Source organism: Triturus cristatus, chromosome 2_1 (genome assembly GCF_964204655.1).
Source record: "Triturus cristatus chromosome 2_1, aTriCri1.1, whole genome shotgun sequence".
Classification (NCBI taxonomy): domain Eukaryota; kingdom Metazoa; phylum Chordata; class Amphibia; order Caudata; family Salamandridae; genus Triturus; species Triturus cristatus.
The window spans coordinates 689,354,838-689,380,225 of record NC_140581.1 but is presented as its reverse complement, the minus strand read 5'-3'; the positions used below and the strand labels follow the sequence as shown (position 1 = coordinate 689,380,225).

Genomic DNA, 25,388 nt, shown 5'->3' with positions numbered 1-25,388 from the left:
CCTCAGATATCTGTGATGATGTCAGACAAAGCTGTTGCAATTTGACAAATCAAACTGCCACACAATTCTTGAAATAACAGCCTTGGCAGTAAGTGCCATCTGCTACCAGGCAACTAAAATCAACAGTATGCCTCCTGAACTCCACATCATCTATCCATCAAATGCCAGAGTTATATATTGCATAAATGGAATCATTTTGTCCAGAACGTTTGCTCATCTGTTCTTTAAAACAAATACATTTCACCATGAAATACAGAATTGTTAATCGACATAAATAAAATCCACTTCCTCAAATGGTAGCTTTTCCTTTTCATGTGGAAAATAAATTTTGCCCAGAAATATTAGAATTATTGTAATTGTTTTAAGTAAATACGTGTTTGGTCCACAAACAACATTTTTACATTTGCACCAAAAAGCCTGCATTCATACTTTCACATATGGACAGATTCTGCTTTTTAGCCCATTTACCATCATCATCTTACGCCAAGAATGGCCACCATATGGCAGAAATTATCAACATCAGTATACCTGGCATACGCAAAATTATATCAAGAATGGTCCCAATAAGTTAATTAGATAGCCAATTTCATGTCCAGATCACCCACAGCTTGGCAAGTATGGGCAATTACTATGCCAGCGCTTGCCAGAATATTGTCAGAGATTCCCAGAGCATACCTTTAGTGGGTCAATAGTATATCAGTAAGCTACACTATGTAAAAAGATGGAATTCTTTATTTCCATAGATAATCAGAGGGTCACTGAGAATAGGCCACGGTTATGCCAGGGATAGCCAGGATGTTCCCAAAAATGTAAGGTATGGTCAATGATATGCCAGGTGTAGCTACACTTTTGTCCAGAGTGCCCCCAATACAAGGCTCTTATACCAGCAGAACAAGCTGATATATTCAGCAATATATAAACAATGGGGTGACCCTGTGTCCCTCAGAACCTGGGTAGGATTATTATAGGAAAACAATGGTTCTGTCGGGTATGGGTAAAACAATTGCTTTGTTGAAAAAATGAATCAAGGAAAAAAGGAGAATCAATCAAGTTGACCACACAATCTCAAAGTACAAATCAAGATCAGGCTTGTTTTGAAAGATGTAATGTCATTCTTTATATATAAATTGCATCATTTATATGAAAAAGCACAAATGACATTTGTAATGCAGGATTACCAAGGTAGTAAACTGTAGAGTGAGTCAGTGAATTTGTGACAAGGTGACATAAGTGACCGAATTGTGCATAATATATACAGTGAACGAATGCAGGAAAGACTTTTTATATACACAATATACAAGAGGAGGGCCAGTATCGAGGAAAAACAATGACACTGTTTCATGGATAAATCAAAACATGTATGAAAAACAGGTCTCGCACTGGTCCTAACAATTATCGTCGACGTTTCAACCCAATATAAGCGACTTTGAATCGTCATGCAGGGTCTTCATCAGGATATTTAAAATAAACGATGGCAACCTAGCCAGTGGTCTAGGATGGCCTGGCAGACAAACGTTCACGCGTAGAAATACAGAGCGCCTCATCAAATGTGATCTCTTTAGACGGCGGTGTTATTTTGAATGAGGCCGACTCCGGTGAATAAATCGCGTCGGAACCGATCCGAGTTGTACTTCCTATTATTATTTGGGAAGAAAAGGAGCAAAGCGGTTACGACTCACGCTGCAGCACCTCCTGTCTCAGTCGGAGGAAAAGGCTCTTATACCAGCAGAACAAGCTGATATATTCAGCAAGGCACAAGCCATTCTACCTATAAACTCCCCTGTACGTATACACCAGTTACACATATGCACACCAACAATTAGGCAGACCTGCACAAAGTCACGTTGTTCACACGTCCACCGATGCATACACATACGTGGCTCTTATCCCAATCCCCACGCCCCTCCTAATGTACTTCCTGAGCAACAGCTGCAGAAAATCCTGTCTCAAGTCCAGCTTCCTCCTCTTTGCATCATTTTTGAGTGCAGGCAGCTACTGAATAAGGTGGCCGGCTGAGGGAACTGTGAGCCCTGGTGAGAGCAGTCACTTGGTGCTAGGTCTCAGTAGTGTTCGGGAGACAGACCGCTGCCATCTGCAGGTTTCTGCTTCCTGAGCCCCAGTTAAACCAAACACTGACATGGAGTCAGCCAAGGCTACAGCAATTACAGAGTCCACAGAAGCCAGGGAACATTGGACAGATTGAGAAATCAAGAGTCTTGGTAATGGTGAGGGAAGTAGGATGCACAGGATCCAGATCCCTCCTTTTCCTCTTATTGGTTGACCATCTGAAGAGTCAGCAAATGATAGGAGGAGGCAAGGACATGGAGACTGGGTTCAACATGGAATCTGAGCTCAGGGAATTCCGATTGCCCATATGACTCATGGAAAAACTCTAGATTTTGACAGGGCATGCCCTTGATTTATCTCTCTCTCTCTCTCTCTCTCTCTCTCTCTCTCTCTCTCTCTCTCTCTGTTTTTCTCTCTGGAATGAGGTAAGCACACAAACAGCCTCTCTTTCGTCTTACCTCTCCTCCTCCTCCACCCACGTCTCTCAGCAAAGGTGAAGCCACTTACCACTACACGTGCCTGTGAACTGCTGTGCTGCTCTCATATTAATACACTGCCCCTAAATTGAAATAGATGAACTGTGTATGAGAAGTGGCAGGCTGAACTGAATTTTCTACGGGAATTCTGCTTCTGGTCATTTCTACTGAACCCATGTGTCCGGAGACTTTTCCAGGCGCTAAAACCATGCTAAATACTGACTGTGAATTACTTTCAAATCACTTGATAAGACAGACTTTTATCATGGTGCTTAAATCAGCCGACTTGGATCCAGCGAAACCTTCGTTTGATAGCTCCCTCCCTCACCAACAATTGAAGAGTATTTGTTCCAATCAGAATGATTGTGGCGCAAGGCGACAGACTGGTTTGGAGCTGAGCTGGATCCTGAGGGGGGGAGGGGTCATACTGAGCATCAAAGAGCACCAAGCAGCAGGACACAAGAGAGCTCTGCCCCTCCTGGATACTGGGGCTGATCCTTTACATGTATGTAGTGCACCGTGTTCAAAACCATCTCTTGGCACCCTTCATTGGCCCAATGAATGTATGGAGGAGCTGATTTAATGAATAAACAGCTTGTTAGGGATCGCCTGGATTTCGAGTCTGTGGTTTCATATCGAATTTCTCTGGCGAGAGCATTCCTGCATGCTTGCTGAAGAGACTACTTGCCCAGAGCCCTTTTCACTGACATTCTGTAGTGAGAAGAGCAGAATTTAAGGCCATTTCTTGTTTTCAACAGGATTAGTAACCTTCACTTTACCAAAGAAAAAATATAAGAAGACAACCTGCGCTTATCGTCCTGGCCACTCATTTTTGGTCACAAAACGTCTGCCAGATCCTTTTGGGATAGCCCCGGTCAGTGGATGCCTTTTAGTTTCTGAGCCAAGATGTCCATGATAACGCTTCAGTTGATAATTGTTTGGGTACCTTGCTTGAGTTGTGGATAATCGAAGATAGAGAACAAACTAGAACATCCCCCCACCCCGAATACTTGCATCACCTGAAGCTGAAAGGATGCCTGGAATCCCTGGTTTTATTATGTTTTTTAAGTATGTTAAACGCTTTATTGATGAGCACTGCACAAATATTGTCAAACAGTGGTACCATGTAGCAGTCTGTCTTAAATAAGTTCTGGTGTTTATGAATGTTTGCTGGTGCCAAGCCCCGGCACAAATTAAGCACTGCTTCCCAGAGAGTCAATTAAATATCTATATCATATCTTCTACTTCTTGGTTCTCAGAGCCATGAGGCGACACAATGGCAGAAATGTACTATAGTAAACTAGCATCCAGTCCCGCTGGCCTTCTAGTTCTCGTCAGCTGATTTCTGTTTTTGCTGGCAGTCTGACTGAACGCCTGATTAATAGCATATTTGATATTGCGGGTGTGAAAAGTGCAGGTTGTCTTTTTATATTTTTTCTCTGATAAAGCGAAAATTACCATAACAATACATTAATGAGAAGTCCTTTTGTTGCGAAAATATGTGAAAACTGTCTTTATAAAAGATGCATTCATTTAATAACACGATTGTGACATGTTTTTAACAGGTGAAAAATGCTGCTGCCAATGTACTCAGGGAAACATGGTTAATATACAAAAATACAAAGCTGGTGAAAAAGATAGATCACGCGAAAGTAAGAAAACATCAACGCAAGTTCTTGCAGGCCATTCATCAGTAAGTGTCATTTAAAATATATATTTTTCGTTTCTGTCTTGTCAATTGTTGTGTTGTTAATAACTAGACAGTCCTTTTTTATCTATTAATATGTTCTTTGAAGAATTAATTTATATATCAGTAATTATTTTTTAGGAGGTGAAGCAGTTGTTTTAAATATCACACTGTAACATTGCATTACCACGCTGTATGGCTGTGATAGGACAGAGTAATTTAGTGATTTTAGCAGTGGTGTAACGAGTAACGAAACTTGAGGGGGCCTCCCCTGCAAAGTTCACTGGGGGGGGGGGGGCTGCTCTCCAGACCCAGTCAGGAGCTTTAGGGCCAGGGGTCGCACCGGCTGTGCACAGTGCCGCAGGGGGCCCCCTGGAGCTCGGGGGCTAAAGTTCCGCCACTGGATCATCTTCCCACTAAAATGTGTTTTTTGAAGTAGAGTGAACGTACTCCAGGTTTGCCAGGACGTTTGTCAGCTACAAGGCCATTGCCGATGTTTTGTTTTGCTGCCCAGCGTCGTCGTATTAGTTATCAATCTTCTGCAGAATTTAGTAATTCAACTTTAACCGGATAAAGTTACATTTTATTTTTCTGTTCAGTATTTTAATGATTGGTGTTGGAAGTGGGGGTCCTTATCGTTTACCGACGCCACCAAATGCTGGAGGCGGGCGTCCCCGAACCCTCGCTTCAAAGTAAGGCTAAGTAAGGACACCGTCTGAGATAGCCCTGCTCACCCCCTTAGTAGCTTGGCATGAGCAGCCAGGCTTATCTCCAACGCACAAGTGTTCAGTATGTGCAACCACGCTCACAGTAACCCCATGATATCACCACAAATAGACTCCACACGAGTTTTGATAAAATGAGTATAATCTTTATATAAGCAATTATACGATACGACTACAAAATCAACATATAAGAATGTGTAGTATTCCGGTGGGTTGGTAGGTTCTAATCCCAACCACTGCTTCCAACCAACAGTTAAGCTCACTTCTAACTATGTCCAAAAGGTTAGACCAGTCGTATTGCTATAATCACACACGTTGCAAAAGGAAACAAATACTGCAATGCGTAACAATATTCTCTTATACTGTGCAACAGAGAAACAATGTCATACGTAGCGGCACAGTCATGTACTTTGCAATTGAAGGAATTATGCAATGTGTATCACCACCAGCACCTGTACCAGGAAGAAACAAAGCAATGCGTCACGCTACAATCCTGCACAGTGCAATGAAGAAATAATACACTGCGCCACATTATACTCGGATACTGTGCCCTGAAGAAATAATGCAATGCGCCACATTACAATCAGGTAATATGCAAGGAAAAAAATAATGCAGTGTGTATCGCACCCAGCATGTACTTCATCAGGCATAAATGAGGTCACGTGTCATACAACAGTTCTATAGTTCGTTAGCAGCAATAATGCAAAGTGTAATGCGACAGTTTTACATGCTCCGTTAACAGTGCCCCCGTTATGGATTAAATGATGACACAAAAGTACTTCTTCCCACTCCGGACCCAGCACTGCCCCTCCTTGGGTCAGCTCGGGTCGGGATTCGAGCCGAAGCAACGGCTCGCGCAGCTGACTGAAATGGGAGGCGGAGAGAGTGTCCCTCCGGGCCTGCAGCCCACCCCAGGTGCTGATCCACGTTATCTGGGGGGGCGCGGCCCCATTCTCCTCCCCGACATCAGCGACTTGGGCACTGATTCAGAACTCCATCCCGGGCTGCGGCGGACTCGGGCCGGCGGCTGAGCTCTTCCATGGCTGCCAGTCTGGGCCGCTGCGGTTGACTCCGAGGGCCCAATGACTTGGCCCTCCTTCCGGCGGCTCAGTCCACACCGAGATTCGCCCTCAGCACTGCGGAGACTTTACTTCCAACTTGGTGCACCCCTACTCAGGCACTCCTCACGAGCGCCTCAGGTTGCACTTCGACATGCACACAGCGCGTCCGAGACTCACCTCTTCTCCGGTGCTCACGACGATCTGGCGCTCTTCACCAACGCTCCGCTTGCACCTCAACACGCACCCTGCGCGTTCGAGTCTCTCCTCTTCTCCCAGTGCACACGATGTCTAGGCACTCCTCACCAACGCCCTGGCTGCACCACGACACGCACTCCGCGCGTCCAAGTCTCACTTCTTCTTTTGGTGCACACGATGTCCAGGCACTCATCACCAATGCCGTGGCTGCACCACGACACGTACCCTGCGTGTCCGAGACTCACTCCTTCCGTTGGTGCACACAATGTCCAGGCGCTCCCCACCAAAGCCCTGGCTGCACCACAACACTCACCCAGCGTGTCTGAGACTCACTTCTTCTTTTGGTGCCTACGAGACCCAGGCGCTCTTCCCCAACACCCCGGCTGCACCACGACACGCACACTGCACGTCCGAGACTCACTCCTTCCATTGGTGCACACAATGTCCAGGCGCTCCCCACCAAAGCCCTGGCTGCACCACGACCCTCACCCAGCGTGTCTGAGACTCTCTTCTTCCTTTGGTGCACACATGGCCCAGGCGTTCTTCACCAACACCCGGGCTGCACCATGACACCTGCACCTGCGTTTCCGAGCCGAGCCTCGTCTCTCCGTGCACACCACGACCAGGCGCTCCTCAGGCGCTCCTCACTAACGCCTTGGCCCGGGCTTCAACACGCACCCAGCGCGTCCGAGATTTAGCTTACTCCTGCAAGCCCATGATCACACGGCACAACTTCTGAGGGTCTCAAGCTGCTAAAGCATGCGCACACCGCGTTGCTTGGGACTTCCCTGGAAACTTTTATGATCCTGTATTTCCAAACAAGGAGCCAGCTCACTTCGGGCCCTTGGAGGTTACAAGACACAGCACAAAGCACAGTCTTCTTCAAGCAGGGGGGCCCAGCGCCTCCAAGTACAGTCCCAACAGCCTCTCCCTTAGTTAGAACTGCAAACTGCAGACCAGCCCCAGATCACGAAGCAAGGATTGGTCTGTCCACAGAATGGGTCCAAGCCTTTACAGTCTCAATCCATATCTGTTTCATTCCCACTTTCAGGGGTTTCAACTCTCCTAGTTATACCCATTAATGTCTTTGAAGTTCGTATGTGCTCAGGGGTCCCTGATTCCTCCCTAAATCAACTCTGGGTGTCTCCCACCCAGTGTCACCTCTCTCCCTTTGATACTGGGGGACCGGATCCATAATCACTCAGCAGGAGATGGGTCAATTGGTTTATAGCACCAGCCCAGGCCTTTTCACCTCCCGGGCTTCTCCTCCCCCTACTCTCCAGATGCAGGGCAGCCTGGTGCCATCTCAACCCCTCCCTGGGTCAAGACCTCTCCCAGCTCCTCTCACCTTTCAGTTCAGGACAGAGAATCCACATTTCAGAGACACACAGAAATGTTCCGAGCACAAAACTCAGCCACTTTCTAAAAGAGTGGTTTATGAACACACAGTGACAAAACCATCTTCACAGAAAGATGTGTTATGACACTGTGAGTTCATACATACTAAACTCCACCTCTCCATTATAAACTGACAGGAAACTAGGCTAACAAACACAACACCTACCCTCTCCCATTCAGTCCTATGGGCAGGATGGCCTTTCAGCAGTGAAAAACAAAATGGAGAGTTTTTCACTGTCAGAACATAGCACACACCTCCGTATATGTTCTGCCTTTTACCTACATTGCACCCAACCCAGGGGTTACCTGGGACCTACCACAGGGGTGCCCAATGTGTATGTAAAAGGGAAAGTCAGGCCTGACAAGTGGTTGCACTTGTCAGGACAACATGCTAACTTAGCATTCTGCGCGCGGGCCCTACACTGAAAGCCTGAGTTCCCTTTTCTGCGCGCCCTTGCATTACTAGCCCTTGCACACAGAGTGGACTTTTACTAGTAAGGCAAACATACCAATCATGGCAAATCAATCACCATTACATTTTAAGCAAGGAACTCTGGTACTTTGTCACTGATCAGCAGTGGCAAAGTACCCACAGCATACAAATTGGCTATTCTATGTCAGGAAAGCGGTCTAAGGGGAAAGCAAAAGGTTTAGGGAACTTTAGCCAAAAGGCCAAGTCCTACAATTGGTATGGTTCATGAAATATTTATTTGCAATTGTTTTAATTGAAAAAAGCAATACCGAATTCCTGAATTCATTCACATTTAAAAGAATCATGTTGTGGAAAAAATTGATTCTAGCCACTCATTTTTTGCATGTCCATCTAATTTTCCTAAAATGCAAAGGAAATAAACTGGAAAGGGCCCAAACTGCCATGCTTGATTGAATTGTAGAACATAGAACGCGAAAATTCTCCAGTTTATGTTACACTATTGTGTGACATGTGTGGAGCGCATAAAGCACTAGAGATTACCTTCCAAAGGTAATCTTCCAAAAACCTTGGGTTGAGAAGTCACCTAATTACTTTAATGGTTACATTTTAAAGTGAGACCCACTGTTCTTGCGTATTTAAACGGCTTACAGAAAGATTTTCTAATATTACAAACTCTTTATTATTTTTATAACACCAAGCAATTTTGTTTTACAGCGCAACTTTAGAGATATTGAGCTATTTCCCACCGTGGTAAATGTCCCACAGTTAAAGTCAATTTTAATTGGTAAAGCGGTTTGTATGTGTGTTTTTGTGACAATTTAAGAAGTTTGTGTTGCTTTAAAGAAAAGTGTTTCTTGAAGAGTGCGGGTGGGACCGAGTGGGCTAGACCGAGTGGGCTATAAATTGGGGGTTCTGTGAGACCTCCATGTTCGACCCCTGTTCGTCCGCTACCAGGCAATAGAGAACCATCTGAGATGGTCTAACAACGAGAAGAAATTGTCAGCACTCAGGACATTTCAGTGTGCATCTCTGTATACAGTGACCATCCCACTCTAAACAAAGTCAATTTTGGAGCCCCCAAGAGTCACCATTAACAAGAGTTTCACAGTTCCTAGAATAACATTGATTGGTCACCTCTGTTTTTAGTTATGAATAGTTGACTGGTACTTTGAGTACTTTCTCAGGTTTTGTGTCACATCTAGAATACAAAATGTCATTACTATTAGAAAAAAATGTCATTGTTGTCTCACAATTTTCTTTGCACAATTTGATTGAGCCTAACATGTTATATGTTATTTATGTTGAATGTTTTAGTACAGTTCTGTGTTATATGTTCATGTATAGACAAAAAGTACAAAGTGGCCCGTTTATGAAATGTATGTTGTATTACATGTGAAAATTATTTTTGAAAAACATTGTGAATAAAACTTGTTGCGAGGCAATTGTTGCGAGGCAATTAAACTACCTGACCCTGTATTTAAAGTGATCAATTATTGAAATAATACAGCTAGATCCATTTTTCGTGCACCATTAAAGAGGCCCAACCCCCTTAAACGAATACTTTTAGAAGGTTGGCATTTACTTACTTTAGCCTTTTGGTGCCTGCCTCTGTTCAGTCTGAGCTTGGTGACAGCTGGCCTGCGTGTATTCCCGCGCGACAGCCACACACAAAGGAAGCTTAGGTATGTATTGATTGGCTATCCTGAGTGACAGGAGGGAAGAGCTGGAAACAGCCTCACACTTACACCTGAATAGGCTGTGTCCTGTACTCACACAAATGGATGCATACCCCCCTGTAGTGAGTCTGGAGCAAGGCCCTCTATGCACTACAAAGCTTTCTTGGCAGTCTCTCCAACTTTAAAGGCACAACTTGGTATAAGTATTGGACCTCTGACACCATGACTTAAGAGCACTTCTGGATCTGTAAAGATTTTGTCAGGAAGAACTGTTGTGCTGCTGAAATCACTGCCACTCTGTTGGACTGCTGCTTTTCTGGACTCTTGTCTTGCTGAGCTACGTGCTGTTCTCCTGCCTGGGTGAGAAGGATTGGGCTTGCAGCACTTGAACCCAGAGTGACTCCAAGGGCTTGCTGGCTTGCCTCCTGTTCTAAGTCTCAGGGATATCAACGACTTCAACTCATTCTGCTACAGCACCTAGACTTTGCTTACTGCAAGTCTTGCCCTGCCAAGTGGTGCAAACACAGTCCTGGGCTCTTAGAAGTGAGTATAAAGTGCTGCTATAACCAGAACCCCCACATCCTCATCAGAACTGTTGCATCTTCACCTTTGCACAGGTTGAAACCGGCGCATCCACGTCAAAGCATGGAACAGAGCTGCTTCATCACAATCGGAACCAGCGCACCGACTTTGAAAGCACTGCTTCTCCTGTTGAAAGAGCAGTAGCTGCACATCGCCTTCACACCAGCGCCTCGCACTCAGAACTGACGCATCGCCGCCATGGAGTGGGGAATCTAAACACATGTGGCCCACTGCTTGTCTCTACACTGACGCGTTGCTTTGGCTGCACCTCGCATCTTCTTCGACATCGATGCAAGCCCATATCTAGGTACTGTTGTTTAGCGAGCCTAAGTTGGTCCCTGTATCCAGCCCGGTTGGTCTGAACTATTGACTTTGCCCTGGTCCAGCGTGACCAGATATCCCATTTAAGGGCTTCTTGTTTCTAACCGCTATTTTACATTTATTCTTGAAAAATTAATATCTCAACGACTTCTTACTTGATTTTTGTCGTTTTAGTCTTGTTTTATTTATAAAATTATTCTTTTTTTTCTAACCTGGTGTAGAGTCTGTTTATGGTGTTTTCACTGTGTTATTGTTTGAAGTGTTGCACAAATACTTTACACATTGCCTCTTAAGTGAAGCTTGACTGCAACGTTTCAAGCTCCCAGAGGGTGAGCAGAGGATATTTTAAGGTGTCTTGTGACTTAACCCGACTAGTATTGTGGTTCCTTCCTGGACAGGGTGCATACCTCTGTCAACCAGAAACCCAATTTCTAACACTAACCATCACCCTCCTAAAAGTGTGACAATTCAGACTATTCCAGGCGCCCAACACTATGAGGATGGCTTGGGTGGCAGATATTAGCCATTTTTAAATTTATATGGAATTAATAAATGACTGTCGTTGTGCTCATTTCTAAATTTGACAGTGCCACCATGTAGCGGATTGTCATAAGTACCGGTGTTAACAATGAAGTGCAGGTGCCGAGCACTAGAAACCACTGGCTCAAATTAAGCACTGGGTTAGCGTTGAACGGCAGCACTCGATCAAAGGGTTGTGCAATAACCTGCAGAAGATGACAGATATTATTGAGGTGGCAGCACATGGAACAGAGTTACATTTAGAGGGTCCGTCAAGGAGAGTGCTTTCAATTGAGACACAACCGGAGGAGCAAAGAGGTGACCTGCTAAAACTGGAGAAAGAGGTGTCTTATGCCTCTGATGGGGTTTGAGACCCGGAGACATTCAGGAACAATGCCACGGGTGCCACAATGAGGTCGGAAGATAGACTTGATAGTACAGGGAGATCAGGGAAGAATTACTTATGGGCAGTACAAGGAGGTAATACCTATGCTGCGGCAACATTTTGTGTCCCTTCCTTTGCAAAACCCCCAAAAACCTACACAAAATTATGCGTTGTTACGCGAAGTGCCACTCTGACATTTTTTACTTTTTTAGCAACAAAAATGAACACAAGAACACATTCCATGCTGAAAGAAAGTGCAGAATTGCACTTGGCATTAGCAACAGCCACTCTTGTTAAGTTTGTTTGTTTTCTTTCCATGTTCCAATAGGATATTTACTTGAATAAAGTTTCAATTACAAATGTGACTTAATTACATAATCTCAGGCATTTAGCATAAGAATCATATTGTGGAATTTATGAGAAATCATGCAGACTTAAATAAACACCACTTTCGCAGGCCTGGTTATAACAGATCATGGGAGCTAAACAAGATGCTCAACGGAATGTAGTGGTGAAGGCCTACAAACTATCTAACAATACAAAGAAAAATTGAGATACTATTGGTGTGTGGTAAATAAAAATTCCTTTACCGGGACTGAATTTGATACAGAAACATTATAAAATAGCTCAGTAAAATGAGAGGCAGAATCCGTGATATTAGAGTTTCGGAATGGGCTTTATTCCAATAATCGATTATAATCGGATGCTTCAAGTTCCATCACCACGGGGGTTCAGGAAGTGAAGTACATACTTTATTGACAAGAAGTAACTTTTATAGTACATACATTATAATGAAGTGAATACAGTAGGCGTAACAATTGATAAGGACATTGACGTTTGGTCTGCGTAACCGAAAATGGGTGTAATAATGAGTAAAAAGAAACATGATTGGTTAGGATGTAATACATAGGTGGATCTATAAGATAATACTTGGCATAGATGCGCGCGCAGCAGTATGACGTGTAATTGACGTGTAACTAGGGGGTGACGGGGACTTGACATTTAGCTCTATATGTGGAGACGAGAAGTCTGGGGGGTCAAGTCAACCTGATCCCAAATCATATCTAACATCCTATGTTTAAAGAACTATGTTATCCACAAAAGAAGGACTCTCGGACAGAATCTATTCTGTACTGACTGTGCGTGCGTGTACAAGCGTCTAAGTGTCTACACTGAATGCGAGGGGGTAGGAATATTCCATGGTAACAGGGCTATGAATTACTTGCATGAGGACAGAGAAGTTGGGCCTTTTTGCTTGGTAACTGGAAGAATGTTTACTTAAACTACTAGGCAGGAATGCATCGGCTGAGGGGGAAGCAGATAATTCGAAGGTGAAATACAGTTCTTGGCAGAGAGTAGGCTGATGTCAGGCTTCGTGAGCCGCGCAGAGAATGAGACAAAGTTCATGGTCACAGATGCAGGCTCGGACTGGAGCTTTCAGAGGCAGAAGGCAAGAGGAGTTTTGATGACAGAATCAGGGCCTACTTGCCTGGACTGTAAAGTGGCATAAGTGAACCATATAAAGCCGGTGGCCTTTCATATTTAGGAATGGAATATCCGGCCTATTCATGGCGGATCTGTCAAAGGACATGTTGACGGTGGACGCACATGTGTTTGCGTCTTCATAACTGGAACTGGAGGGAAACATACATGTACTTGTGACATGCACATGGGACCGTTGGGGTCCAAGATAGGGGACATAACTGACCAGAAAAATCCATATTTCTACATTCCCTCCTTGTCCCCTACTTGCCCTTCAAGAGATATCAATCTTCATCAATCCATTGATCTGTTCATATAGCATCATTTGTTCTTCTTTCTTCTTCCGGGATCTTGAATGAAAATCTTGATGTGGAATGCACGATGTGGCACACAGACCACAAATCGCTGGTCCACATTGTAGACATAGACAGCAACTGAATAGTATGAGAAGGCCAATACCTAGGAAGGATAAAACTCTCCATCCCCAGGCTGATACCGCATTCCAAAACCAACTGGACCAAGTCCAAGTGCCTGGGTTCTGGTGTATCTGGCTTACAATCTTATAAAGGCGAGTGATGGCTTTATATACAGATGGCGAATTTTCTGGTATGAATACGCAGCAGCTTGATCCGATGACCCTACAAGCTCCGCCCCTATCAGCCAGGATGACGTCAAGGACAAGACGATTTTGAAGCACAACAATCCGCATAGCAGACTGCTCTTCCGTTAAATTGCCTAAGGCGGAAATAGTCTCATTCACTACTGCTTCAAGGGTTCTAGTTAATCTACGTATCAGCTTACTGTTAGTAACAGTACCTATATAGGGAAAGATGCCTTTATTAAAATCTACATACTTGTCCCATGCCGTCTCAGTGTAATCGACAATGGGGAGATCTCTCCGTTCTCTGTTGTGTACTAAATGAATATTTCTGTAATAATCAGGAGGAGCTAGGAAAACAGGTGGCAAAAGGAATGCAATGTAGCAGGTACCATCCCAATCTAGGGGTAGACGCATATATGCAGTCTGACCACATATAAAGTAGGAGTGGCGAGAAGCTCTAAATGAAGATTTTCCTTGATCACTGAATTCTACTATAGTAGTGCATTTACTATGGCCCATATGTATGGAACCAACCTTTCTTACACACAATTCACCCTTCGCTGGGAATACTGACATGGTGGGTAAGACTAGTTCAATTTCAGATACGACATTTAGAATCATGAGATTAGGTGTAAAATTACCTAATCCATATACTTCATTTTCTAGATCAGTTCCTGTTCTTTTGGGGCGACCCTCCTTGTCAGGGTAACAGACCTTGAGTAAAGCTAGGTTCAGATTTCCCCATACCCAATGATCTCGGTAAACTGCTGTGTCTGAGTCTATGGAATTAATTAAGCTAAACCATGCTCCACAGGAGCCATTATGTGTAAATGGATGTGGAAAGAAAGGCAGGACTCCTTCATAATTCTGATAGGGAGGGAGTCGGCCACACACCCAACAATTGGTGGCATTACTAGTCTGATGGGAATGATGTAACATACTAATGAAAGTGTTATTGCGCAGCGCAAGTCTATAAGACAATTCATGCGGAGGTAAGTCACTAAAAGAATGTTCAGCAGCAACATTATAAACATGTCTAGAAATAGGGTAATATATGTGCAACAACATACTTGTAATAATTATTAAAAGACTCAATAAAAACAAAATTAATAATGTCACTATGCAGTGGCTACGCAGTGGTTTACAATACGCCTGTCGTTTCAACATTTTTCGGGTATTTTCTCTACTCAGGTCCAAGGGATACATGTCAGAGACAATTCAACCGCTTCACCTTGGAGAGGACTTAAACAATCAAATTGCTCGACTTGGTGGGCCTAAGCTTTAGTTTGTAATTTTCAGATTTGTTCAGTTCAACAAAAGGGAGTTTTGTATCAGTCTGTGAGGGGGTGCAGGGCACAATGTCTATATCCGAAGATAGTCCATGAAATTTCTTGATGTGGTTTGAATGAATCCAGCCCTTGCGGCCCTCGATCTTCACGGCTGTTCTTGTGGTCAACAGGACCAACTTGGGTGCTTTCCACCTGGGCTCCAGCTGAGTCTTTCGGTCGAAATTCCTCACAAATACAAGATTACCCGGAACAACGTCATGGGGTTTCACCTCAGTGTTGTCGGGAAAGGCTGCAGCTACCTGTGAACGAGAAGATTGTAGTGCAGACATCAAGGAAGCCAAGTAATCTGTCAGCATATTACAGTCAATATCAGTTATTTTGCGTGGTATAGGCGTCCCCCACATATTCGGTGGTCTACCGAAGATCACCTCATACGGGGATAGCCCTGTTCGAGAGTGTGCTACCATTCTCATGTAAAAGAGTGCAACTGGTAACGCTACTACCCAGTCGACACCTTTCTCTCTGCATATTTTGGACATTCTAATTTTCAGTATCTGGTTATGTCTTTCTACGAGACCTGCTGCCTCGGGATGTCGGACACAGTGGAATTTCCACTGATATCCTAACAGAAGTGAAACGTGTTTCATTAATTCGGATGAGAACGGCTGGCCGTTATCTGAGTAAACAGCACGTGGTAAACCGTATCGTGGGAAGAATTCTCGAACCAACTGTTTGGCAGTAGTCGGGGCAGTGTAATCTGAAACCGGGTATGCCTCCGTCCAACGGGACAGAGCGCAGACAACTACGAGAACATATTTGAATCCTCGACATCGTTCCATCTGGATATAGTCCATCTGGAGTACTTCAAAAGGATGATTAGGAGTATGAAATCCACCCTGTTCTACGGGAACGCTTTTTCCTGGGTTGAACTGACAACAGATCATACAGGTACGGACCTTTTGTTTTGCTGCTGCTCGTAAATGTTTATTGAACCAAATGTGTTGAATGCTGTCTAGCATAGCTTTTTCTCCTAGATGTGCTGGACTATGTATAGTGTTAATTATAACTTGGACCATTGAATCAGGAAGGAACCATACAGACTTTTCCTTCATCATCCATCCTTGGTCCGTTTGGATCCCTCCTAACTCAGTCCATTTCTTTATTTCGTCTGGTGTAGCATGTGTCTGTATGTCAATTACGTCAAGAGTAGGATCTTTAACTGTCATACAATGTGTCGGTGTCGGGACTATTGTCTTTGTTATGTCGGGGGTTTGAGTTTGAGCAGTCAGTTTAGCTGTTCTGTCGGCTAGATCATTGCCTTGGGAAATGATATCAGTAACCTTCGTATGGGCCTTACATTTCATAATTGATATTTCAGTGGGTAGATGTATTGCATCTAATAATGCATGAATGAGGGGTCCGTGCTGAATGTGGGCACCGTGGGAAGTTAAATAACCTCTCTCTCGCCACAGCACGCCGAAGTCATGTACAACTCCGAATGCATAACGTGAGTCAGTGTATATGTTGACTTTTTTATTCGTGGCTTGAATACAGGCTTGTGTCAGAGCGATAAGTTCTGCGGCTTGAGCTGACAAAGTATTTATACGATTAGTTTCAATGACTTCAGTATCTGTTGTGACTGCGTAGGCGGCTACTAACTCTCCTGTACTTGTTCTCATGCATGAACCATCTACATACAAGGTCAGGTCTGGATCTGACAATGGGACATCTGTCAAGTCTTGTCTGGGTTTTGTCGTTATAGTAATAACTTCAATACAGTTGTGGGCTAGTGGGTCTGTTCCGACTACTGGTAAAAGTGTGGCAGGATTCAATGTGTTACAGCGTCTGATTTCTATATGTGGCTGAAACAATGTAAGCTCGTATCCTGTAAGTCGCGCTATAGTCAAGTGTTGTGTTTGCGTTCTATTTACAAGAACCTCTACTGCGTGTGGTACTTGAACTGTCAATGGATGTCCTAACACTATGGCATCGCTTTGTCTGATTGCTAAAGCTGTTGCTGCTACTGATTTTAGGCATGCAGGCAAAGCCTGAGCTACGGGATCTAATGTACTAGAAAAATAAGCACATGGTTTGTGTGCTCCTGCTTGTTCCTGTGTGAGTACTGACAAGGCAGTACCTTCGCGCTCTGTAACAAAAAGTGTAAACTGTTTTCTGTAACATGGCGTTGCTAAAACGGGTGCTTGACATAAAGCTTTCTTTAAGCTTTCAAAAGCTTGTGTGTGTTCCTGAGTCCAAGGGAGAACAGTCGATGTGGCTGCCTCCTGTGTGGTTAACTGAATGAGGGGTTTTGCTAGAAATGCATACTGAGGGATCCACTGCCTACAATATGAAGTGAGGCCTATGAAAGCCCGCACCTCCTTTTTTGTCTTGGGTATTGACATGTTAGCTATCAACTGAATGCGGTCGGGTGTAAGCTGCCTTCCCTCCTTGTCCAGCGAGTGTCCAAGATAAACAACTCGCTGGACACAGAATTGCAGCTTAGAAGGGGACACCTTGTGCCCTTTTTCGGCTAGAAATTGTAAAACTGTCAGTGATGCTTTTTCACATTCGGGTTCGCTTCGGGCGGTGATCAGCAGATCATCGACGTATTGAAGCAAGGCGGTGTTAACTGGCATGTGGATACTGTCAAGTTCTCGTTTCAGTGCTTGGCTATAGATGCTGGGGCTTTCTGTAAATCCTTGAGGTGCGCAGGTGAATTTAAAGCTACGCCCATTTAAACTAAATCCGAACAAATATTGACTTTCCGGATCTATTGGGACGCTGAAAAAGGCATTTTTGAGATCAATTACAGTAAAGAATGTTGCTTCGGAATCAATAGCTGTCAATAATGACGAGATATCTGGGACCACAGGAAATTGTGGCACAATGCATTTGTTTAACTCGCGCAGATCAATAACCAATCGATATACTGGCGGCGCTGTAGGATCTGTTCGTTTAAGAATCGGAATTATCGGTGAATTACATACATTGGAGTCTGTTTCTACAACTACTCCTTGGGCAATGAGCTCGTCAATGATTTGTAGTAAAGCCGCTACAGCATCTGGTGGTAGCTTGTATTGTCGCATTCGTGGTAGCACCACTCCTGCCTTTAGTGTGACTCGATATGGTGTAATATTCATGCAACCAACATCAGTAGGGCCTTGTGCCCATAGATGTGTAGGTAAAGTCTGCAGTCGGGGATCCATGTCTCTAGATACATAGTGACCTTTAAAATCACGTAAAAACAACCTTACTCCTTCCGGAGAACAACATATTATGGCTCCTAGGGCTTTCAACGTTTTTATTCCTAACAAGTTTTCTGGACATGATTTAGTAAGCAATAGATCTGTAGTTCGGGTCAGAGGTCCTATCGTAAGTGGAAGAGGCTGTGACACTTCATTAACAATAGGTTTTCCTGAAAAACCAAGGGAAATATTCTGTGAGCCTGAGAGGGGTGCCCCTGGAACTTCACTACGTTTTATAGTTGTTCGACTTGCCCCTGTATCGAGTAAAAATTTTCTATCTTGACCTAATAATTTACTATGTACATAAGGTCCTTCTTGATCTACAGGAATCTCGATAAGGGGTAAGTCAACTTCCCTCTCTAGGCTAGTTCATGCGTAACGCTGATACTCGGGATATTCATACTGTGCGGTCTGATACATTTGTCGTGTTGTTGTCTGTGTGGCAGCAACAGGCAACGGTGGTGCAGCTGGCACAAACTGTATTGGCTGTTGTGCGGCTGGCATGGCCTGGGCATGCTGCGGAGCTCCTTGTTCATTCTGATCTTGTCTTAGTGGCCGTGATCTTTCTTGTGTTTTACCTATGGCGATATTATGTTTTAGCACTGGACAATCGTGTACGTAATGACCTGGCTTTTTACAATAATTGCATGTCCCTTTTACAGGTCCTGCTGAATCGGAATGTGTCATACCCTTTTTATGTCCTTCAGCTGGAACTGTCTGGGAAACTAGCATTTTCATTTTCGTGTCTTTCATGCGTCTGTGTTCATGTTCTTGTTCCTCTCTAATTCTATTGTGGTGGTACTGTAACATTTGTAACATTTGTGTTGGAGTGTTACCTTGCCAGGTACTCTCGAATTTTAATACTCTATTCTTTACTGGGGGCAGGGCATTTTCCACTAATTTTGTTACAAACAGATGCGGGTATGATTCGCTACTTGCTTTTATGCCACTATTTATACCAAAACATTTCTCGAATCGGGCATAGTAATCGCTAGTGTCTTCATCTTGCTTCTGTTTACAGGCTGAAATTGTACCCCAATCTTCCTTTTTCGTAGTTAATAAACGTGGCAGTACCTGTACTAGTAGACCTGGTAGTGCTTTAGTTTTGTCCCCAAGCCCCGAACCTGGACCTCGGGCCCTTTCTTCTGCTTCTAATGCTGACCATTCTATCTTTTGGTCACCTACCTCCCACTCTTTTTCCTTGAGTTTCTCATAAATGCCAGCAGGCATCAACACCTTTAATATTGTCATGATGTCGGGGTAGGTATACTCTCCCATGAGTAACATGTCTTTAATTTCTCGGTGAAAACCCGCTGGGTCTTTGTCATGACTGGGTACCACTTTCTTCATTTCTAACAATTCTATTTTCGATATGGGCGTATATACAAATACGCGTTTAAACTGATTGTCCTCGCCTTTTATTGGGTGTACTTCTCGTAAGGGATTCTGTCTATCCAGGTGATACGTAGTTCTTTCCTTGACAGGCAATGAGACATGCTCTGAGCATACAAAAAGAATATACTGCTTTCTTGATACTAGAATTTCTTTAATTAATTTAGTACCTGGACCTCTCCATTTATTCATAAGCAATTCAGTCAATATGTCAGGTAAGGGACCAGGGTCCGAATGCTGACTCTGATATAGTATAATGAGTTGTTGAATCATATAAATCCCAGCTAACCTCTGCTCATCTGGGGTGAGATTCAAAAATGTGCGTACTACTGTCTCATCACTATATTTTCCGGGACTGTCCACCCAATGAACAGCTGCCCTTGCTAAATCTTGTTCATCCATAGAATCGAGAAAATGATAACCCCTTCGTTCTCGGAGTAGTTTGTCGGCGGTTTGGAACGAATGCTCGTTAGACCTTATGTTAATTATAGGTATTTGGAAATTCCTGTCATTATCTGGACATATTGGACGTATTTGGTCAGTATGCCATCTAGTCTGATTCCTATTACAAGATCTTCCTCTACCTACATAGGCTATGGTGTCCGACTGTCCTGCGGGCAGTCCTGACCCTTCTTCCTCGCTTTGCTCGAACTCGTCTGTCTCTAATCTCTCTTCGTGTAGGCGTTCTATTTCTTTACGGATCTTTCGGCACATGGCTATTATACAATTTTGCTTATCGTGTCTCCCTTCTGATATATTCTGGCTCCATTTTGTAAGAATTTTCATTGCTTCCGGATCTACCCCCGGTCGGTCTTGATTTCTGATCACACAGTTTATGAGGAAACGTAACAGTTCCCCCTGTATCTCTACTTTCTGGTATTCCATAGCTCTGTTAATACATTCTGGATCTCGCCCTGTTTGAACAAAATGATATATTTTATCTAGATGCGCAGTCATTCCTGGTAGCTTCGCTAAATACCCTGCGGCTCGTCTGATACGTAATGATGCCAGGATCATTTCGTCCTCTTTACCGAGCACCGGGTCATATCTACAATCTATAAGAAGTTCCTTAAGCGTACGATCACTTACGAATTTGGGTGTACGTGAATGCGCTGACTCTTGAAAAATAAGTTTATTTATTCTAGGTGGCGTAGAAAAAATATTGGTAGCACCTCCCGTGGCCCCGTCTGGGGCGTCGGGTGTGAAAGGATTCGTCGAACGTGACACAGCAACTATAGGCGTGGACTCAGCTATAGAAGTACCTGTAGGAACAGATGCAGAAACAGATGTGCTTGCCGGAACTTGTGACTCGATTTGTTGCTGTAGGGATACGGGTGCTGGATCTTGGCGTTGGACCTCCCTGGTATGCGGTCTACGTGGGGCGGAATTAGCATACTCGGGAGCTGCGTCATCTAAATATGAGGAAAGAAAAACATCCTCTGCGGTTCTAGGATGCCCCTTAGGATGTACCTTGATTGGGAATAATGGGGGTGGCAAGTCTTTCGGTATCTCTGGAGTAGCCTTAGGTAATCCTTCGGCCAGAAGGGGATACATACCATTCATAAGGGCATTTCTTTGTCTGTCTACTTGCTCTGATTTCACTCGGATACCTTCCTCAATTAATAGATTCTCTCGAACTTTGCTTGAACTTTCTTTACTCTTCTCTTCCTGTCTACGTGCTTTTTCTGTACGTCTATGAGATTCTTTACGCCATAACTCAACGGCGTCTTTCTGTGACTGTCTGACTTTCCTTTTCCATAACTCCTCCTCGACTTTCATGATGCACTCTGCATCCCAGGTCCCCGCTGTGGGCCACCTCTGACTTTCTGGTAATCCCTTGGTGTAGTCTACCCATAAATCAAGAAATAATATAGCGTCTAAGCCATGTTTGTGATACATAAAGTGCCCTGGAGTGTCCCTAGGAGGAATAGGGACGGCTTCTTCGAGAACCCCTTTTCTGGTAGTGATCTGTCTTAATTTCGAAAAGAGCGGCATATTGAGAACTGACCTTATACTTGATTTTGACCTGATACTTGAATTTGAACAGACTTAATACAATAAACACGATAATGAACAGTCATTCATACCACGATATACAGAACATACTTAAACACTTTAACCCCTTCAGTGCCCATGACGAGCTGGACTCGTCATGGGCCGCGGTTGCGCTGTGCCCATGACGAGTCCAGCTCGTCATAGACCCCGCCCGCTAATGCAACGGCCGGCACAGGGCGGGGAAAGGGGCGGGCACTGAAGGGGTTAAACATTAAACATTAAACCTTTAACTGAAACAACAATGATGATCGTCTGCATAACTAAATCACCATGCTTAATTCTTGACACTTACTAGATACTTCGGAACACTTGATATACTGCTAAACAGTACAGATACACTGCTAAAACAGTGCAGACCGGATTTGTGTACCCAAACCCGTCTTGACCGGCACAACCTATGTGCACGTCAGAAATGCCTCCCCAGCAATGGTACTCACCGGGTAGCTTCGGAAACGGAAGGCCTCAGTAACTTGAACTTGAACCGGACTGGACTCGACTCGACTCGACTCGTCGGACACTGGGCTTGACTTCGGACTGGTGGGTCTCTGTATACCTCGGATCTTGCTCTCTCAGCTAGGCTCTGGTCGGGATACTTCGCACTTCTCACCGCCTCGTCTGGGTGTTGATCGCAGTCTCAGTCGCCCCCGCTTGACCGGAGGGAGATACAGGAAATCCTGCTGGTACGCGTTATTGTCCGTCCAGCTGTGGCAGGAGACCGGGCCTGCAACTCACCGCCGGCGCGTGAGATGAGAAAGTGTCCCTGTTCGGGCGCCATCATGTGGTAAATAAAAATTCCTTTACCGGGACTGAATTTGATACAGAAACATTATAAAATAGCTCAGTAAAATGAGAGGCAGAATCCGTGATATTAGAGTTTCGGAATGGGCTTTATTCCAATAATCGATTATAATCGGATGCTTCAAGTTCCATCACCACGGGGGTTCAGGAAGTGAAGTACATACTTTATTGACAAGAAGTAACTTTTATAGTACATACATTATAATGAAGTGAATACAGTAGGCGTAACAATTGATAAGGACATTGACGTTTGGTCTGCGTAACCGAAAATGGGTGTAATAATGAGTAAAAAGAAACATGATTGGTTAGGATGTAATACATAGGTGGATCTATAAGATAATACTTGGCATAGATGCGCGCGCAGCAGTATGACGTGTAATTGACGTGTAACTAGGGGGTGACGGGGACTTGACATTTAGCTCTATATGTGGAGACGAGAAGTCTGGGGGGTCAAGTCAACCTGATCCCAAATCATATCTAACATCCTATGTTTAAAGAACTATGTTATCCACAAAAGAAGGACTCTCGGACAGAATCTATTCTGTACTGACTGTGCGTGCGTGTACAAGCGTCTAAGTGTCTACACTGAATGCGAGGGGGTAGGAATATTCCATGGTAACAGGGCTATGAATTACTTGCATGAGGACAGAGAAGTTGGGCCTTTTTGCTTGGTAACTGGAAGAATGTTTACTTAAACTACTAGGCAGGAATGCATCGGCTGAGGGGGAAGCAGATAATTCGAAGGTGAAATACAGTTCTTGGCAGAGAGTAGGCTGATGTCAGGCTTCGTGAGCCGCGCAGAGAATGAGACAAAGTTCATGGTCACAGATGCAGGCTCGGACTGGAGCTTTCAGAGGCAGAAGGCAAGAGGAGTTTTGATGACAGAATCAGGGCCTACTTGCCTGGACTGTAAAGTGGCATAAGTGAACCATATAAAGCCGGTGGCCTTTCATATTTAGGAATGGAATATCCGGCCTATTCATGGCGGATCTGTCAAAGGACATGTTGACGGTGGACGCACATGTGTTTGCGTCTTCATAACTGGAACTGGAGGGAAACATACATGTACTTGTGACATGCACATGGGACCGTTGGGGTCCAAGATAGGGGACATAACTGACCAGAAAAATCCATATTTCTACATTGGTGGCATAATGACTGTGGAGGTTCGTTCAGTGAAGTGCAGAGACTGGATTGTGCAGAAAACATGCAATTTTATTTTGTTTATTTATAAAGTTTTATATAGTGCAACATGACCAAAGTGGGTATTAGAGCACCTTACATGATACGAAATGAGTAACATGTGAGAAACAGTGGTACAAAGTGTGAAAAACAGCAAATTGCAGAAAGTAACCCCAATACATAAATTCAACAAGGCAAATAATATACATTTGGGAGGAACAAGAGTCCAGGATTAGGCAATTAGGGTAGCCATTTAGTAAATGTTACTTGGGAATTAATCCGAGCAGGTTCTATTTTCTCAAAAGCCTGCTCCATCACTTGTGCCTTCCAGGAGGATGGCACAGTTGTATATTGTGGTGTTCTGTATTTATCTTTGGTGGGATTGTATCAGTTGCTATGGGATGATGTAAGCATTCAGAATGTGGGTGGTTGCCAGGGTGGAATTTAGATTGCTGTGAGAGCGGCAGTTGAAGCTATCTACTTGGTGGATGAGGTCTCTCTAATGGATTCTACAATAACCCTGTGCTAATCACTAATACTGAGTAAATTGTCCCATTTCAAGGAAGGAGCATAACCACATATATCTCTGTGATATATGCCCAGGGCTCCCTCCCTTGGAATGAAAAGGGATGACACATCTGTTGTTTAATTGTACATTTTTTGTTAATCTTCACTGTTGTCTCTCGCTTTCTATCTCCCACTGTGCTCAGGAAGAGCAGCTGTGAATGCTTGTAGTAGCTCCTTCTGCAACTGCTTAATTGAAACCTGTTGCAGTAGAGCTCTTTTGAATAGTCGTTCTCTTGTCTTCTCTTGGTTGGGGATTGTATGTATTCCTTTTCTTTCCCAATTTTTGACCTTTTTCTGAGGTCAATATTGATATTATAGTTTTGTTTAATACTGCCAATAAACTGTTTTAATAATAAACAAAAGAAAAAATAGTGTAAAGGATTCCATCTGCTTTTAGCTAACCCCTGCACCTGTTGCTTTTCCATGAATTCTACTGATATCTGACAGCTACATAGCTGATCCAGCCCACCTGTGCTTCTTTTAAGTTGATTACCTAATATACAGGGCTCCTTTCAGCTGGCAACCACTTGGATGCTATATCAGTCCATTGATTTTTGTTGGCAGTTATGCTGCAAAAAGGGTCATGCTGTGCAGCAGTCGCTCTATCAGCATGCCTGCTCTATAGCACAGACGTCGTCTTTCTGAATCAGAACCTGTAAGCTTGTGATTGGCAAAATGCTTTTCGGACATGTGCATGTACTTATCTAATACTCTGGCCTAGTGTCATATTTATTTCTATTTTTCACTTTTCCCACGTACACCTATTTAATTCAGTAGGAGGCCGTGCTAGCTGTTGCCCCCGTCGACAATAACTGCAATGGTTGAACCCAATTTTCTCCACTTCAACGAGCTAATAAATTTTTTACCATTTTATGAACTTGATTCTGACTTCATATGATTTATTATTTTACCTACATCACTGTTTCACTTGTATCTTTCCTGAGAGTAAGTCCTGACCTCGGTGCATTGTATGTAAAGGTTACAATTGCATGTATTATTTGATTGACTTCTGCATCATTGTTCTCTCAAGGTTTGTTATAGAAGTTTAGCTATCACAAACAAATACATCTATGGATTCAGCCTGAAAGGAGGTTTTCAAACAATGAGCATTTCTCCGCCTCACCTCTTCTTCTGCAGTCATATTGCTTTTGTTCAATGTTTACCTCATTGTGAACGTATGAGTTATTTTCCATTCATATTCAGAGTCAGACTGGGGAAACAAAAGCAGCCCTGGCAAAAGTGCTCAAACCAG

At 43.9% G+C, this 25,388-nt stretch overlaps 1 protein-coding gene across 1 annotated transcript in view; it reads left to right on the top strand.

Annotated features, from left to right (window-relative positions):
• Positions 1–25,388, top strand: part of KCNN2 (potassium calcium-activated channel subfamily N member 2) — a 568,271-nt gene that overhangs the window by 523,996 nt on the left and 18,887 nt on the right. Inside the window, exon 6 of the mRNA XM_085632627.1 lies at positions 4,109–4,236. Coding sequence (XP_085488753.1) covers positions 4,109–4,236 — 128 coding nt within the window. The remainder of the gene's footprint in view (positions 1–4,108; positions 4,237–25,388) is intronic.